The sequence below is a fragment of the Vidua chalybeata genome, chromosome Z (genome assembly GCF_026979565.1).
Source record: "Vidua chalybeata isolate OUT-0048 chromosome Z, bVidCha1 merged haplotype, whole genome shotgun sequence".
Classification (NCBI taxonomy): Eukaryota; Metazoa; Chordata; class Aves; order Passeriformes; family Viduidae; genus Vidua; species Vidua chalybeata.
Window position 1 is genome coordinate 70,612,201 of NC_071570.1, and position 19,262 is coordinate 70,631,462.

Consider the following 19,262-nt stretch of genomic DNA (forward strand, 5'->3'; position numbering starts at 1 on the left):
AATTCCTTAAGTGTTCTTTGGGAACAGACATGCTCTTGGTGTTGGTTTTGTCTGTTGGAAAAACACAATCTAAGAATCATAATGTAGTTATTATAAAGGTTTCCTAATGCTAGTGCCCTGATTTATTTTTTGGTTTTCTATAAGAGAAGCTGTTCTTGTTATTTAGGTCTTAATTGTGATGACTACTTCCTAATTGCATCTTTTTCTCCATTTGTGATGTTGTCTTTAAATACAAATTTGTCATAAAGTTATTTCTCCTATCTTGCCTCTATTGGTGTATAATAACAGCAGATGTGTATAATTTACAGAGTGTAGATATATGAGATGAGTATATGTGATTGATGTGGAGAAAAGGTTCTGCCTTCAAATTAAATATTGCACAGTTGGCCCAAAACCAGAAACTGTAGACCTCACTTTGTTGGATCTTTAAGGAATTTCATTAAGTTTTCACATGTTGGTGAAAGTAGTGTTATCTGGGCCTTGCCTCATGAAAAAAAGGGAAAATCGTAAACTGCAGATTTCTTCCTGCCAGCTGCCAGAGGAACAATTTTTCAGTACAATGAACTTCTTTTTCTGCATGTTCACTTAGAGGAGCACTTCCGTTAAAAGTAGTCAATAATTTATCTTCCATGATTTTCCTATTGAAGTTGGTTATTCTGTTGGATCTTTTTTCTTTTTTTTTTGGGTCAGAATTTTTTGTTTTTCTTTACAATAGATAAAGGTTTTTTTTGGTATTGTGATGGCTGGTTTGTTACTGAATTTTGTTTGCAAGTTCATGATTTGGGATTATTTCTGAACAGTGCACTAGTTTTGTCACACACTGAATGAATGATGGGGGTAGAAGAGAAAAATTTATTTTAATTTTGTGACCAAAAATGTTATGTTCAGTGCTCAGTTTCATGGTAGAGGTTTCCTATTTGGTTGGTTGCTTCTGTAGTTGGGTTTTTGTTCGGGTTTTTTTGGTTATTGGTTTGGTATTCCTTTTTAAGGGTTTCAGTTTTACAATTGATAAGATTATTTCATGTCAAGTTGCTGTTCCTTAGTCATTTGTATGAAGTGTAATGTCTAAAAATACTGGGTTTTTTTGGGTGCAAAATAAATTCCTTCCTATGCATAGGACATTTTAAGCCAGTATGATTTGTTAAGCAAATTTTTTTTTGGCCTTGTAATTGGAATGGAATATTGTTGATTATTAGCTGGATTTTCTAACTATATTTTTAATTATATTGATGTGAATGGGGATTTGTGTCTTAGGTTTCTTACTTAATTCCATGCATTTATTGATTTTGATTTTGCACCATGTAATTTGCACCATATAATATCCTGTTAAGATTTTCTCAAACCAGTGGAAAGTGTAGCATCCTTATCTTTGATAATAAATTCTGTTAATTCTGTTTTACTAATGCTATGTTTTTTTAATGTGTCAAGAATAAGTATTTTTAATGCTTTTTATATTCCTCTTTTCTTAAAGGTCACAAAGACAGAACTAGAGAAACTTAAATCTAGCTACAGACAACTAATAAAAGAAGTAAATTCTGCCAAAGAAAAGTATAAAGAAGCTGTGGCTAAAGGTATGATTGACTTCATTTTGTATATTTATTAGTATCTTTTTCAAACCTGCTAAAATACTTACAATGAAACAAGGTAATTTTAATTTTTTTTTATTTTGAGCTATATGATTACAATATAAAAGCTAATTTAGTGTCTTAAGTAATTGTCATCATGTATGCTTGGTATAATCTCTTAAAAATTCATTAAATATAAATGGTGATTCTTTCTTTTAAGTTCTTGTGTTATTCCTTCAGTGGATGTTTCTGAAATCTAAAATTGTTCAAATGTACTCTGGTCTCACCTGTGTTGTAGCTGCAGCCTACTTGCCTGTGAATTATTATTTTTGCTACAGTGGCATCAGTATCAGTTTTTGTCAGTGTAACACGTCAGACCTTTGTCAGCCTAATCCGAAAGAGCAAAATAAGTCATTTGCACACCGAGATTTTTTTTTAGGGAGTGATGTGTTCAATCCGCATGGATTTTGATTCCTGTTGAATTGTTCTTGAATGATGAGATAAGAGAGCCATTGTTCTATTATGTATTGCAATATTGTGCTAATAGTTGTTCTTATGTATTCTCCTTAGATTTTCTTTTCTTCCTTTAGTGAAAATTGACTGGCAGTGTGTATTGAATGGCAGTATGTAAGTGTAATTCCAAGATCCATCCTAAGGTTTTGTATGAGCGTCTAAATGACAGTAAATGTTCTTGGTTCTGTTGTAGTATAATTATAGTAGCTCTCGGTGAGGAGAGATTGTTTCTTTCCAGATTTGTCTTAAATTTGGACAAAACAGCAGGGGATAAGAAGTTGCGCTTAGCACTGTTGAACTTCTACTGTTCTTTTACTGAAGTTCAAAAACACTTAAAAATAAAAATGCATACTTTGATGTTAATTTGATCTAGTTCCATATTTTCTGTATATAACTTAATTTAATTTAACTTAGTTTATTCTTAAGTAACTATTTAACATCAGAATATGTAGTATATATAATGGAAAATATAATAAGATGTTCGTATCTTAGTATGTTATTTTTAGCCTGTTTTATCCTCTCTTCCTGTTAATAATCCGGTCATTCTCTATTCCTGAAACACCAAACTTTCCCACTGGAATAAAGGAGTGTTTTGTCTGTCAGCAGCTGTGATGTTTTGATGTGGTTTTATTTAACTGAATTAATGTTTTTTCAGATAGACAGCAAATATAAATTGTTTTTAAGACAATTATCTCCTGTGGTTTTCTTTGACCATCTCTTTCAAACTTTTATCTAATGTTAGTCTTATTATAATTGATACTTAATTTCATTTCTGCTAAAATCTTGCTTTGATAAACACTGATGCCCATGAAAATGCTTTTCTCCCAAAAGTTGCAAAATTGCTTCTCTCCTGCTGCATCCCAGGCCCTGTTCCTGTTTACAAATACTTGTGCATTTGATGAGCTACTACAATTGTTTATCAGCTGCAGGGCAGCTGAGCCACTTGAATTTTTCTAATTTGTGGTATTTCTGAGCTTTTAAGTTCTCAAACTGGTTTGCTGGTGAAGTGAAAAGTTAGGGAAGTCTTAAAATTACAATGCTTCGTTATTCCAGGGTATTCTTTATTCAGTAAGCTAAGCTTATTCAGTTTATGTGCTATTAAGATACATTACTTTTGTTAATGTACAGACTGTTTCAGTTTTTCAGGATTTCAAGAATTACTGAAAACAAGAGAAGAAACAGTGCTTACCAGAACAGTGGGAGGGCATAACCAAGTATGGAAAATAAGCTGAAAGCCATTTTGTTAAACAAAAAAATCAAAATCTTTTGACACCAGCTCTTGCAAGTAATGTGTTAAAATAGCCCTTCCAGGTTCATTTATGTTAAATATTGTTTTAAACAGAGTCTGTTCCTCTGTAAGGACTGTCCAAGTCTGTAAAGCAGTGACTGGCCTTGCCTCTCTGGAGCCAAACGGGAAAACTGCCTCTTAGGACATAGAATTTTAGCTTTGCCCTGGGGGTTGCGTGTAAATTCGTCTAGCACCTGTACAAGCTGGTTCCCAGGAAAAGAATGAAGATCACACAAAGTGGTCTGACAAGCGTCTCTGTTTTGCAAGAGTAGTGATTTTGAAATTTAGTAACTTTTTCTGCTTTGTTTTAGAATAGCAAAGCCACTTTCTGGTGAGAGAGTAGGTTTATTAGAGCTGCTATTAGAGCTGCTAAAATTGATTTCTTCAGCTTGTGAAGAGAAGTGCTTCCCAGTTTTCTAGTTGAGTTATTAAAAGTGATATTAAGCTCTGGGCTAAACACACATGGTAGAGGATATTAACTGATAAGGGTAAAGGCTGGCAAAGTTTGTACAATGGAAAGTGATGTTATGATTGTCTGGAATCAGGAAGTAGTCCCAGGTAAACTTGAATTTCTGTGTGTGCTGCTTTGCACCAGTGAAATGGGGAGTCACTTTGAATCAATGACACCCTAATGCAGGGTTACATGTGTTTTCATTTTTTTGGTGAAAACACTAGGAGGACCATTGGAAAGATCAGTAAGTGTTAAGGACTGAATAATGATATTAGTTAGTTACAGGTTTTGTTAGTGTTTGTGCAATGGGTAAAGTATGTGGTGGGAATTTTTTGATAGTTTTTTAGTGGAGAAAAGGGAGCTGGTTTCTGAAGGAATGCAGGAGCTTCATTATGGAAGACTTCGTGCTGTCCAGACTGGAGGAAGATGAAAGTGAGATTGTGTCCCAGAAGCTGTTCTGGAGAACCCTCTGCAAGCACTGCTTCTGCTTGTGCACCAAGGGAAGCAGTGGGACAGTTGTGTTGCAGAGGGAGCACCACTGAGACTTGGCTGTCACTTCCACCTTGGGCTGGGTTGCACTGCCTTGTTATGGCCACCAGTGTCTGCCTGATGGCTTAATCAGAAACGACTGATTTATTTTGTTTGTTCTAGCCCTTGCCCAAGTCATGCATAGGTGCTCCTTTCTGGACCAGTGATTACCATAGGAATCACAAATGCAGTCTGGTTGGTTTTTCTTGTGCATGGAGGCTCCAGGTGTCAGGCAGTCTGGTTGATGTTAGTCATTTGCATGATAGTTTACTGCCCTTTTTTCCCCAGACATTCATTCTTATGTTTTTGAATGTATGGTAAGAGATAACAGGCAGAGAGAGGATGAAGTCAGCAAGCTGAACTAGTCCAGTGCCTCTTTAATGAGTCATGCTTCAGTTTTCGGGACTCTGTGGACAGATGGATGCAATAGTCTCTTCTGGATTAGAAAGCTTTGTTAAAAAAACTCCACCAAGTATGTGTAGTGGGAATGCAGAGCATGTTCCTTTGCAGAACTGGGGCATTGGAGTCATAGAGCATGCAGGGTTCTTTGGAGCAAAAGATAAGACAAGAGCAAAAAAATGTTATTTTTTTATAATGAAATGGACAGCCCTGCAAAACATACTGGATGTGTGATACTGACAAAAACCAGAGTAAACATTTAACAACAGCAGTCCAAAGTAACAGTCTCAGAGTGTATACGAGTCTGAATTTACAGGGCTGTGCTAATCAGTGATGCTGAGTAACAAGGTGATTAGAATGTGATGTTGCTGCTGTAGAAAAACACATCAAGCCAAAATTTGTGCCAGATGGAAAAAACATGGTTTCACTTAAGAAGTCATAAATCTTCTGAAATAATTTAATGAATAATGTATTAAGAATACAAAATGGGGACTGTAGGACAACTGTAAGTATCAAATCATTTCATTACATTTTGAATCTCATTTGGTTGGACCAGTAACTGCTTCCACTTAAGTTTGCTGTTTGCACAATTATTTTTGTTTCTGCAGGATTGTGCATCTCTAAGTATAGTTCAGTGTGTCTGTGGGGGTTTCAAATATTTTCATCCTTGGATCTTTTTATTAAGCATTACTTACTTCTATATAAATAAGGAAATAATGGTAACATGAAACAACAATAATATACTCAGTTCATGACAGGTTTTTTAAAAAGTTGAAATGCTTCAATAAAATTTAGCATCTGTTTTAGCTAATTTTGGCGTTAGATGTTGAAGTGTGAAAGAGTTGCTCATATATCAGTAAAAATTGCAAGTTGGAACAGAGCTAGTGTAGCTTTGGGAGGTTCATACTGAATTTTAATACAACATACTCATTGGAAAAAATTACAGTATTTGTGTAAATTCATTAATTACAGATGTTTATTGTAGTCTTATTCCTGGTTCATTACTGATTGAATGTAGAAAATATTTTGCAGTGCTCTTATGTGACACAGTGGATCTGAAATAAACAGTAAAGGAAAAATACATGGATTCGAAGTATTTAATATCATAATTTCATTTTATGCTGCTACAGCAGCATAAAAAGTACTTCACCAGGTTCCTCTAGGCTTGTGTTCCCTGACAACATTGTGATTTAGAGGAGCTTGGAAATATTAAGTATACACCTACCACATTATACCACATTGCTTCTGCTGTAAGAATGTTTTCCCTGCAACTCAGGTGATTTAATACTTCAGAACTGATGTGACTTTATCAGTATGTATGTGGTACATACTGAAGCTTCACAGCAGCATAAGATCACATCTATGATAAATAAGGGAGCTGTTAAAAAAGCTTTCATTAAATCAAATTATTGTCCTACTATTCTCTGTAATAGCCAAGTGGTCAGAAAATACTTGCTAGGTGACTGGTGCATTGTGAGATGCCTTTAAAATTGTTATTGTACAACTGGTGGCATATGTTGCCTGTAGTTGTTGCTGCAATGAGGGAAACTCCTAGTAAGTTTTTTGTTTAAGCTTAGTTTTGATTGAAACTCTCATATTGTTAAGACAAAACAAGTAACACTGGCTGAACTGGTCTGTCTTGCTCACAGAGGCCAGCATCCTGCATAGATTTAAAATTAATGCTCTACTGCAAGTGTTTCAACACATATATAATACCAGTGCTTTTCCTTGGAAGGGGTAGGGTTGTTTCTTCTGTACAAAATAAAGCTCCTAGAGCAGGAAACCCAAGGGAGTGAAAAGAGATTTTAGTGACTTCTTATGGAGTGTGAGACTGGCTTGGACATACTGTTTCCTCTACACACAGACATGCAGGATGTGCTCTCCTCACAGACCAGCAGGCACAGGACAGAGAACTGGCTAGAGGTGCTTAATAGCTTGCCCTGACAGTATCTGACAGCAGTTCAAAAGATAGAACATTCATTTTTGCTGTTTTTATGCTATTTTACTTAAGATTAGGCTGGTAACTTTGGTGAACTAATTCTTAACTCAGAAGTTTAGATGTGGTATTCTGTAAATTCGAACTCTAATTATACACAAATAGTTTTGGGGTTTTTTTCCCCTTTATTAAACTATTCATTCTTTTCAATCATTAATTTGTTGAATAATAATTGGGAGAAACCTATCCTCTTCTCAGAAACTGGTTGAGAGGGGAAAGGAATAAGTGATTTTATTTGTTGAAGAAACACATTAATGTAACAATCTTGCAAGACATAAAAGGGAAAGGACCTTTGAGATTGAAGATAAAGATGCTATCTTGTTTCTGTCTGTCTTTGTGATTTTGGTCTTGTAAAACCTGTGTTAATTGAGATGACTGTGTTTGAATCTCTTGATTGGCAAAGTGATGATAAGGCTGGTCACCCACTAAATTTCTGAGTGTGCTTCCAGAGCACACTAACAGTTAAAGCTGTCCTAGTTTAGTGGCAGCATAAAAATTGTCCCAGTTTAGTTTGCATAAAAATTGCTTTGTAGATAGGAATACTTAAAAGTCTAAATTGGGGGTGGAGTGGCTGGAGAGCAGCCCTGCAGAAGGGGTCCTGGGATGCTGGTAAATGGCAGGCTCTGCATTGTCAGCAGGTGACAGGTGTCACCTGGGGTGCATCAAACACAGAACAACCAGAGAATCAACCAGAGGGGATTGTCTTCTGTATTTAGTGTTGGTGAGGCCTCACCTGGAGCACTGAGAGTGGTTCTGGGCCTCACACTTCAGGAGGGATGTGAAGGCACTGGGGTGCACCCAGAGGAGGGCAGTGGAACTGGTGGAAGGGCTGTCCTGTGATGGGCTGCTGAGGAGTTGGGGTTTGTCCATTTTGGAAAAAAGGAGGCTGAGGAGTGACCTCACTGCTGTCTGCAGCTTCCTGGGGAGGGGAAGAGGAGAGGGGATCTCTTCTCCCTGGGATCCAGTGACAGGACACATGGGAAGGGCTCACAGCAGTGCCAGGGGATGTTCAGACTTGATGTTAGGAAACATTCATTGAGAGAGTGTTTGAACATTGGACCAGGCTTCCCAGAGAGGTGGGTAATGCCCTAAGCCTGTCAGTGTTTAGCAGGCATTTGGGCAATGTCCTCCAAAACATGCTTTAGTTTTTTGCTAGCCCTGAGTTGATTAGGCAACTTAATTTCATGATTCTTTTAGGTCCCTTCCAACTGGAATATTCTTCACTCCAAGGGAAGTGAAGCTGGGCTCATTATGGGTGTCCAAATGATTCAAAAGTCATGTCACTGGTGGTTTTTTTTGGCATCAGTAAGAACTATTGTATGAGGAAGTAATTTTCATAATCACCTATGATATTTAGATGTTTCTAGCATTATAGTATGAAATACGGAATTTAAGGAGATAACTGATTTCAGGACCTTCCTGACCCAAATTAAGAGTAATATAGAGTAATATAGAGTAATCAATTACAGAGCGATTTCTACAACCTCTGTCTTTCTTCTTGCAAAATGAAAATCTGGGAAATTGAACAAACTATGAGGAAATAGAACTGGAGAAGTTAGAAGATTGCCTCCAAAAGCAGGGTGCAATGATTTTTTTTCTCAAGAACTAACTGTAAGTTGTGTAATGTACTGTATTGGGAATCAGTTAACATAAATATACATAATTACATTGGTTTGATATATAAAAGTAGGGTTTTTTCCCCCATCATATCTAGGCTTTTAAATTATTTGCTGTAATTTAAGTGCTTAGTCCATAATAAAATTCAATTGAGATAAAGACCATGTCCCACTAGTATTTGCTCCAGTTTAAGTCTGCGGAGCAGCTGAGTCAAGTTTTATGATTCTCTAATGTAAAAATATTTTATTGTATTGAAGAATTATGTTTATAGAAAAAGAGCTATTTGAAAGCCATGGCCATCTCATTCATGAGTGTAAAGAATGTGTTCAGTACCATAATGAAAGCAAATAATGTAATGGAGTGTTCTTTTCCAGGCTCAATTAAATAATGCTCTGTGAAAAGGTGTATCTCCAAAGTTGAAATAAATAAGGAAGAGTGTATTGGAGTTTTGGTATTGATAAACAAATGTAAAGACAGCAAAATACTCAGAAATTGTCTTTGTGGTTGAAAATGCTAAAAAAATGTGTAGATGGAAAAACAAATGCAGTTCTGGAAAATTACTGAAAAACTGCAGTTATAAACAATGGGAAGTGTGCTGTAGATCACTATATGCATTGACAGCTTTATAGTTTAGTGGTGGGATTTACAAAAATAACAGTTTCTAAATCAAACTGAAGAAGAAAAGTTTTTTCTATCTTAAAAATTATTATATGCTCAAGAGTTGCATACTTACTCAGGGGAGGATTGTTGCTTCCTTAGGAAAAAAAAAAAAAAGAAAAAAAATAGCAAAAGCTCTGATTCTCCTCTCTTTTTCATGTAAAAAAAATCTGAAATCAAATACTGTGATACTTAGTGAGATTTTAATCCAGAAAATTGCAACAACTCTGGAACCAAGCTGCTCAGGGTTCTGTGGGACCTTGCCTGTTCCTTCCATAATCCTAAACCCTAAGGTTGCTCCTTCTCTGTCACTCCTCATCCATCCTGAGGCAGTGCTCCATGCACTCCAGCTGCTCTCTCATGTGAAGTACAACTCCCTCTTCTTGACTTCCTGGACTGCTTTTCCCCAGGAATCTGAACTCTCCATTGCATAGCTCCAGTCCTGCCTCTGTGATCCTGACAATATCTTGCCCCTACAGCTGCGCACAGACGCCCAACTCACCACTCTTATTGCCCACACTGCATACAGTAATACACAGGCATGTCATCCCAGCATGCTGAGGTCCTGGAGAGGATTTGTGGAACTTCTCACACTGGTGCTTTGCAGGGACCTTCTTGCCCACCTGCACCTGCTCTTTTGTTTTCTTTGTGATTGATCCCTTCCCATCTTACCGTGCCCTTTCCTTAGCAGTCTCCTTCTTCAGGACTATTGGTCACCCTCTCCATCCTGTGTAGTTCCTAGTTTACAGCCTTCCTAATCAGGTCAGTCATCTTACGGACAAAAATACTTTTACCGTGCTTAGGAAGGGGCTTCCTATCTTACAAGCAGATGGTGGTCTGCAAAAAGGATCCCATGGTTGTAGAATCCAGACCCCTGTGGCTGACCCTGGTTCTGGTGCTACTTACCAGCTTGTATTGTCAGTGCTCTCCTTGCACCCTTTCACTTCACTGGCAGGATTAAGGAGGACACAGCCTGGTCCCTTGTACTTTTCATGTCTGCCCCTAGGGCTCTGTAGTCACTTTTGGTACTGTCCAGATTTCCCCTGGCAGTGTCATTGCTGTCCACATGTCTCATGACTTTGCCTCTGCTGCTCTTCCCTGTGCTTACCTATACCCAGAAATTTGGATTGATTTGGTTTTTGCAATCCCTGAACTACAAGAGATGGTTATGTTCCTGGCATATGTTTTAGTACTCAGTTTCTGTGGATCGTTAGCCACAGTTTTATTTATGTATAAAGACTTCCTTCTTTCTTGTTATTTGTTTACTCACCTTGTCCTTCTGTTTTTCATTTTGTTTGTCTATTTCCACAGTTTTAGCATGTTTAAGGTTTCTCACTGTGTTTCTGTTGGAGGGATGTAACCATATGTTGTGACACACAATGTGTCATTGGCTCCTTTTGAAAATAAATGAAATTATTTGTCAGAAGCTGGCCTTGTGTAATATTGTGTCATTGGCTACAATACATTGCTTCATATCTACATGGGATGGGATTTATTGTGTGCTGAAGCCAAAGGTCATGTTTCAATACCAGGAGCTATAAATCTAGAAATTTAGTTTGTCTGTTGTGAGCTAAGCCTTTATAATGATCTCTCTTGCCTCTTTTATGAATACTTTGTCATCACTTCGGAATGGCGAATGTCTAACTGGAAGTTGGAAAACCTGGGAAAGAGGGGAAAAACCTGAGCTCATTGGCATAATTATTTCTTTTAAAGCCAAAATATGTGTGAAAACTTTCTCTATCTGCAGTGTTTATTTCCTTAAGGTCAGCTTCCCTGAGGCATTTGCACTGTACATTGATGGTGATTTACAGAAAGATGAAGTAAACATTATGAGCTGAAATTTTTCTCAGTTTATTGTCCCATCCACTATTTTTCTTCTATTGTAGGTGATTATTAGGCAAAAAGAGTCTAATAATTATGAGTGCAAGAACTTCGGATTAGCAAATCTGCCTTTTAATTGAAAATAGACTAAAACATTCTTTTCCTGGATGGCTGTGTTGTACTGTATGCAGTAAAATCTTAAATGAGTTTCTATTAGAAATTGAAATACTAGACTCCAGCATGAGTGAAAAAGCCAGCCTTTTCTTTGTAAATATAAAACTTTCATAATTGAATTTTGCAAGCTTCACAGTACAGTTTATGGTGTGACATATTGTATACCCATCAGTTTCTATTAACATTAAACCATTTTGTCAACAGTTGATGGCAGCAGAATTATAATTAGATCTATTTATGAAGTTCATTGTAGAGATAAAAAAAATTGGATATTTTCCTGTGCGCTAATTGATATGTAGAACAACTGTATATGTTGCTTCACTGCATTTTGCTACTTTAAAAATAAATTACAATATGAAAATAATACTGTAACTGTGTTCCCTGAATTAAATATAGATCCAAGGCTCTATTTTAAAGTTGAGTGAATATGATAATTTGATTTATGTCACAATTAGTTGAGGTGTTCTGCTGAGAAGTAATGTGTAGCAAAGGTATTTAGTCCTTAAAACAGATGGGAAAATCAGATAGTTTAGATGCTAATGTGGTTTCTGAAAGAGATATAGTATTACTAAATTGCGAGTTATGTGGATTTGATAATTTTACTGTAAATTTTCAGTTTAGTTTAGCTGTTGAAGGTGGTTTGTTGCAGTTCACAGGTCACAAGCCCATACTGATGGTACGTGGTATGATTTCAGATGTGCTAATACTTCATAAGCTGAAAAATTGATAAGGAATATATTTTAAACACATGCATAGACAACTCTTAGGTCTTAAACTACAACATATGGAGATGATTTTAGATTATTTGATCTAGGGCATGCTTGAGTAGGAATAGTCAAACACAGAATACCCCAAGAAACTTTGCCTGGGTCTTCTGGCTTCCCTGAAAGATGTGTCTCACTATAGACTGGCAAGCAAAACATTTCAGCCTTGACTTCCAACAGCTTTGTCCTCTCCTTTTTCATCCAGTCTTCATTCTGTAACTGTACATGACCTGTACATGACCTGTTCCCTTCCCTTCCAAATTTTCTTCAGTCACCTTCCAGTATTTCCACATGCTCCACATACCTTTCCTTCTCCAGAAAGACCTTATGGTCTTTATGTTTTACCCTGAAGATGACCAGATTGACTCTGTAGCCTTCTGTATTTAGAAAAAAAGTCCATATGATACTTCTGTATGATACTCTGAAATTAGTTGAGGTTTTCTGGTCAGGAATAATGTATATACATTATATACATACAAGATATACAGGAGAAATTTAGTTCCAAAGGCTGATGTGAAAATAGGATTTTACACCATCCTGTTACATTGTTGTGCTGGTGTCAGACATGCATATTTGGGGGTATTTAACTTCTGGGATATTATTCTGATGTGTTGGATTATTTTTCCCCTTATAAATAGTCTACATTTCATTTAGAAATAAATAGCGTGGGCTTTTTTGGGGGGAAAATAAAAAAAATTGGTCTCCTCATGAAACATGAGTTTAGATAGTTTGCCAAAGACAAAATCTGCTATGTCTGGCTAAAGTTTAAGATAGACTTGTGAATGTTATCTTTCCAAAACAGTGCCGCAGAAATTTTTAAAGTGGATTGTTTAATTCATACCTACTTGAAAAATTCTTCTCTGGTGACAGCTCTGGAGATGTGCTTTGTCTTTGTTGTACAGAGTACCTCAGATAAATTGTAGTGTAAGAAATCTATACCTTCCATATGCAAAATCAGGTCAGCAGTTGGATTGTTTTCAATTAAATGAAAGACATAATATCCTTTTAATTTTTATTAATCTGTGTTTGAAATGTAGCTGACAGTGGTGTGAAGTAGCAAGTTTCTAGAGAGCCATAGGAGAGTACAAAGTGATAAAAACGTGCTTTGGCTTCATGTAATTTGTTACCTAGGGAGTTCCTGAGTCAGAAGTGCTGTCCTAGTTCTTAGTAGCTCTTCAGGATTTTTTTCTTTCTTTCTTTCTTTTTTTTTTTTTTTTTTTTTTTTTTTTTTTTTTTTTTTTTTTTTTTTTTTTTGCACACACTTGTCCCTTCACTGTTAAACCATGTAAGCTTTTTTTAGAATACATAGGTTAGTTGCATGTTCATTGAAGAAGATCTTTGATTTTACTCTTTCCATATAATGCCATATAATGTATGGTTTTTGCATTGAAAGAGGTTGTGCAGGTCTGTTAACTGTGTCTCTTCTTACATGTTCGTCCTCAGACTCCTAGTGCTTCAGGACCCTTCACTGTAGTAATTTTATCTGTATTTGTCTTGTTTCCTACCTTTCTGATGGTATTACCCTTTTCTAAACCTTTTTATGTCAGATATATCCTCCTTGAGGTCAACAAATTGCATACTTTTAAGTGGATTTAATTAGTAGCATAACAACCCAGTCAATTTCTTTGCTAAATAATGTTGTGTTCAGCAGCTGCTGGACACTGAGTTTATATTTTCATCAATCTTGCTGTACTGACCCCAAGATCTCATTTCTATGTGCATTTGGATTACTAAACCAGAATAGTTCTTTACCCATGTGCACCTCTCTAAATATTCACTCTATAATTTACTGTTGTTTTAATCAGTACCTCTCAAGGTTTCTGTGTTGGTTTTGCATGCCCTGGTTTTTGGTAGTGGGGGCTCCACAGAGGTGGCTTCTGTGAGAAACTGCCAAAAGCTTCCACTGTGTCCAGCAGAGCTAATCCCTGAAGGCTCTGAAGATGAACATGCTGCTGGCGAAAGCTGGGCCAGTTAGAGAAGTTGGTAACACCTCTGTGATGACATATTTAAGAGGAAAATCAAAACAAAGGGGACACAGTTTTTTCTACCCAGAGAAAAGGAGGAGAGAAAACAACATGGAGACACCAAGGTCAGTGGAGAAGGACAGGGAGGAGCTGCTCCAGGCACCAGAGCCAAGATTCCTCTGCAGGCTGTGGTGAGACCATGCTGAAGCAGCTGTGCCCCTGCAGCCCATGGGTCCACAGGGAATGCAGAGATCCACCTGCAGCCCATGGAGGAGGTGCCCATGCTGGAGTGGGTGGATGGCTGGAGGAGGCTGTGATCCAGTGGGAGACCCAGTGGAGAGAGGGCCCTTGCTTCCAGGCTGGAGCAGCCTGACCTTGGAGGACTGCACCCCGCTGAAAGAGAGAGACCCATGCCACAGCAGTTTTGGGAGGGCTGTCTGCCCGTGGGGGCAGTTCATGCTGCAGCAGATGGGGTTTGGCTGCTGTTTGTGAGAGTGGACCCACACTGGAGAAGTTCATGGGGAGCTGTCTCCCATGGGAGGGACCCCATGGCCTCACAGGGGAAGGATTCCTCTCCCTGAGCAGCAGAAGAACCCCTCAGGTGATGAACTGACCAAAATCTCCACGCCCTGTCTCCCTGCACTGTCAGTGGGAAGGAGGTAGGGGTTGGAGGGGAAAAAGGTGTTTTTAATGGTTTATTTGACTTCTCATTATCTTCTCCTGATTTTGTAAGTAATAAATTCACCTTGTGCCTTTAAGTTGAGCCTGTTTTGCCCTTGGAGTGTTTTCTTCCCATTCTTATTTCAACTCATCAGCCCTTCATTAAATTATTTTCTCTCTGCCCAACTGGCAGGGGAGAGTGGGCAAGGAGCTTTCATGGGTGCTCGGATTTGGCCAGTGTCAAACTATGACAGTTTTTCTTCTGCTTCTTCACATTTGGTTTCCCTGTTTGCTACTTTCAGACAGCATCTTCATCATCATCGTCTTCATCACCTCATCTGATGGATATCCAGCTGATATTCCTGGGACTCTCCATTGAGGGCCTACTTCCTCCTGTATAAACTAATAATATTTTAGCTAAAACTATTTCAAGTACCTTTGAAGTTTCAAAGCTAAGCACCATCCAGTACTCATAATTTGTTCTCATTTCATTTATTCTCAACAACCTCTTTTCTGACAGCTTAGAAAAAAGAGATTCATTGACTTTTTCATGAAGTAATATTTCATCCTGGAAATCTCTGAAGGTCTGAGGTAGTGATCACAGAAGGAAAAAAAAATCCTTTCTTGTACCAGCTCCTTTTATATGGTGACTGTCGTTTCCTTTTTCTGACAAGGTTGCTGACTCTAATGTGTATGAAGGAGGATTTGTTACTGGTTTTCCCTCAACTTTTTTTTTTTAGTGTGCCTTTAATGTTGCTCTGTTTTGATTTATTTGAGTTCACAGTCCTTTGTGTGTTCCTTATATGATATAGCCCTTCAAGGTCTGCTTTCAAGCAGCTGTTTTGCCACTTAGCTACGAATGCTTACATTTTCTTTTTTCTCTACTGCTTTATGATGGGTAGTAGACATGTTCTTACTTACATAAATTATTTTAAGTTTATAAGAAATGCAGTGGCCTGAATGAGATTGCTTTAGGTAGCATATGTTTATTTGTGCAGATACTTGTGACTATGCACTTGATATTTGCAGATATGAGATTAATTTAAAATTATCTTAGTTCCTGAAAAAGTAATGAGGTACTTTGTAAATATCAAGAAAACAGCAAGGATGTCATTAAAAGCTTATGTGTCTGTTCTGGTTATGGCTGAAATAAAGTTGATTTTCTTCACAGTAGCTGTTGCAGGGCTGCATTTTGGATTTGTGGTGGGAAAAGTGTTGATAGCATACCCCAGATACCTGTGCAGTTACTGTGGCAAGGAATGGAATATGTGACCTCATGAAGTACCTTGTACCTCTGCAATTCAACTCTCAACTGGTCCTGTCAGCTTGAACTTCAGGACTTTTGGTCTCAGTGGTGCAAGGCTGAGGCTGTAGAGCCAATCCTGATCAGGATATCAATGCGATAGGGAAATACTGAGTGTAGGAGAGAAGCTGCCCATTTTGAGCAGGAGTAACAGTGTGAGGGTTCAGCTGCTGTATGTAGACTGACTGCATAATCGGTTTATTAGGATTATAGGTAGCAATAAAAATGCTTGAATACAAAAAAATAATATATTTTTAGTGAATCTAGTGTAGGAGGACATCTCTTTCTCTTCTAAAAATATGATTTTGCAAATAAAAGCTTTGAGATAGTAATGCATTTGAGATGTCTTTCTTGTTGATAGTTGTATTATTTTTATACTTGTGGTTTTTATATACTTTTAGATAAGGAATTATTATGTTTCTGCTCAAAGAAAATAACCTTTTTCTTACAAAGTTTATTAATTAGAAAACCTAGACATTTGATCATACTAATTAATTGGAAGTGTTTGGATTTTACCTTCCTCATAGAAGTACCTTAAAAATGACTGTAGAAAAAAGGGGCAAACTGACATAAATTTAGCAGGTGTGTTATATGTAGGTCTGTATACTTTTTAAATCACCATGTGCATTTTTGTTTTGTTTTCTCGCAGGAAAGGAGACAGAGAAAGCCAAAGATCGGTGTGAAAAAGCCACTATGAAACTTCATATGTTGCATAACCAATATGTGTTGGCACTGAAAGGGGCACAATTACATCAGCACCAATATTACGATACTACACTTCCTCTCTTACTTGATTCACTACAGAAGATGCAAGAAGAAATGATTAAAGCCCTGTAAGATGTATTCTTAAATATTTCTAACTTACAAAATTTTTATGTGTAGTATTCTAATTAATTTATAAGAATAGTTGGAAATAAGAAGTTGTGATTAATTACTTATATATCAGGGGATAACAGTTGAAAAAAGTCTATCCAAATGATGCAGACAGTAGTTCTAAGTGCTTACTTAAGCCTACCAATAAGACACCATCTTCTTACAAATTCTTACAGATTGACTGCAGTGTTTATATTGGAGCTCATGATGTTTCCTTCAGCTAATAGACTATACCAAGTTTGTTGCCTCTCTGGAAGTCATTATTATGAGATTACACCAGCAACAAATTTGGTTTAAACTGCCCAACTGTCTTGAAAGTGATTGTGGAAGAGCCACAATCAGATGCATAGTTAATGGTATGGGTAGGAGGATGAACAGGATTATGTAAACTTGATTTCACTGTAAGGAGTCTCCCCTTAAAAATACTATGACGTCTTTCCTAAAAGATCATTCTTGCATCATTACAGAGTACATGCAAAGTGATGATATCTGAGAACAGATATTGAGGACTTTCAGCCCTCCTTTCTGGTTTGTAAGCACCAAAGGGTGGTTACTTTTTTTTTGTAAGTGTTCTTCATTTACATGTGAAACACTCTTACATAGTTCATTTTCTTGCCTATTCTGAAGTTAGAATTTGTCTTGATTTCAGTGCACAGGAAGTGAGGGAAAGTTGGGGATTCCACACTTTATATGATGCAGGCATCATTAGCTTCCCTATGCAGTAATATTTTAATTTTTTTGGTTCAGGTGCTGGTATTGAAATAAACCTTTGTAGTACTCCCTGTACAGTCCTTTTAATTTTGTATGTAAGATTACAGCAAAAGGCTACAGTTAAATGTGTGTGCTCTAATTCACGTGATTTTTTTAGAATCATGTGATATAATAATATTACTGAGGAAATTTATGATGGAACAAGAGCTTATTGAAACTTACCTTTGCTCTTCCTGGAGTAAAAACCTGCAAAATACTTTTGTCACTACATAGATATTTTTGTGAGTTCTGAATGTATTGGAAAATTATTCTATTATAATAACTTTGGTGCACATATAGAGATGCTGATTTCAAATGTAGAGCTTAGTGTGACAACCTCTGTGAAACTAAACTTCCTCAATAACCCTAATTTTGCAGGTGAATTAGTTTTTTAAACCTGAAGAAGTATAGATTAATATTGCTGATGATTTTTTCCTCTTTTTTGTCGTTGCAATTGATATAGATTCTCTTTCTCTTAGATATGGCATTGCTGTAGTTGATGTTTAGCTATCTTTTTTACATTACACTCCATGAAGTATTTTCTGGAACTTTTTCACACATCATATTCTCAGAAAACACAAGATTTAATGCCTTCTCTTGTCTGTTTTCTGCTCAGTACAAGTGCACTGAAAAAATCCTATCACACCATTGCTTTTTACAGAGCAAACATAACTTGAGATCTTATCCAGGAGAAATGCATTTACACTTTTACCTCTGCATATTTGGTCAGCCAAAATTCATCAGTGTTTTTTGAGTGGCCACCATGCTTCAGATCCTGGAAAACTAGCAAATTTATCAGAGATAAAAATGAAATAGGAAATAATTATGAAGGTACATTAGGAAGAAAAACTAAAAGTTAAGGAGAATAGAAGGGTGTTCCAAGTATGTGTCACCAGATGCTATTAAGAGGAGTGTCACAATACCACCTCTTCCTCTGCCATTCACTCCTCATTTGGTTTTTCCCACTCTTGGAAGCAGGTAAAGACAAGGTTGAGTGGCTTGTACTTGCTCACAGCAGCTTCTTGGTTAATTTTCTCTCCTCTTGAACATATATGCTTACTTGTGATTTATGCCTATTTTTGTTTGAATGACAAATAATGGATATAAAAAAACATTAGAACAAGACAGAAAATCAGCGTTGAAAGGAAATGTGTGCATTTCTGTAAGTCGTTTTCCCTTGTGCCAGATTATATTTTGTCATGAAATATGAAAATCTTCAGTGTTACAAATGGGTAGTACAATGACTGGCTCTCACAATTAAGAGATTAATATTGTGTGTATGTTAAGAGAAGTTTTGTTGATGTATGGTTATGTTATTGTAGTTTGTTGGGACACGCTCTCTTCTCCCCATAGTCCCCTTTTTTCTCTGTATGGTTACCATTGGACAGCCTTGGTTGTCAGGGGCATGTGGAGGGAGGGCATGTCCCTGTGCCCCTTGCATGGGGCAGTTGGGAATGGGAAGAGCTTGTTACTAGGGGGTTGTGGCATGACAACACCTGACCTCTGATCAGGTTGTAAGAAAATAGCCTCCACCAATAAACAGCAAAGAAGAGTTGACTGACAGACTTTGGGAGGTGCCAGGGTTGGCTGATGTGATTTCCCTCCCCCATCAGGGGTATAAAAGCCATGTTGTGGGTGAACCTCTAGCAGTTGGCCACGCTCCCAGCGTTGGCCTTTTTCCTGATTCAGTCGTTCGTTGTGTCTGTTGAGGTTTAAAAAACCTTTGAAATTTTAACGTGAATGGTCTTTTCTCACATTCAGTGTAGGTGATAACAAGCGTCGCAAGTCCTGTGTGGAGAAGAGTGTCATCACTGAACTCTATACATTCCCTTTCCTTGTAATCTCTCCAGTTTTTAGTTTAGCTGTGCTGTATGTTGGTGCACTGAAATCAACAGAAGGAGCGTGGTCTTAAGAGACTCTAGCCAGCCTAAGCCTGTAG

At 37.3% G+C, this 19,262-nt stretch overlaps 1 protein-coding gene across 6 annotated transcripts in view; it reads left to right on the forward strand.

The window, feature by feature from the left end:
* Nucleotides 1-19,262, forward strand: part of FER (FER tyrosine kinase) — a 163,286-nt gene that overhangs the window by 27,496 nt on the left and 116,528 nt on the right. For all 6 annotated transcript variants that reach the window (XM_053968882.1, XM_053968883.1, XM_053968885.1 and 3 more), the window contains exons 4-5: nt 1,472-1,571; nt 16,350-16,533. In XM_053968882.1, coding sequence (XP_053824857.1) covers nt 1,472-1,571; nt 16,350-16,533 — 284 coding nt within the window. The remainder of the gene's footprint in view (nt 1-1,471; nt 1,572-16,349; nt 16,534-19,262) is intronic.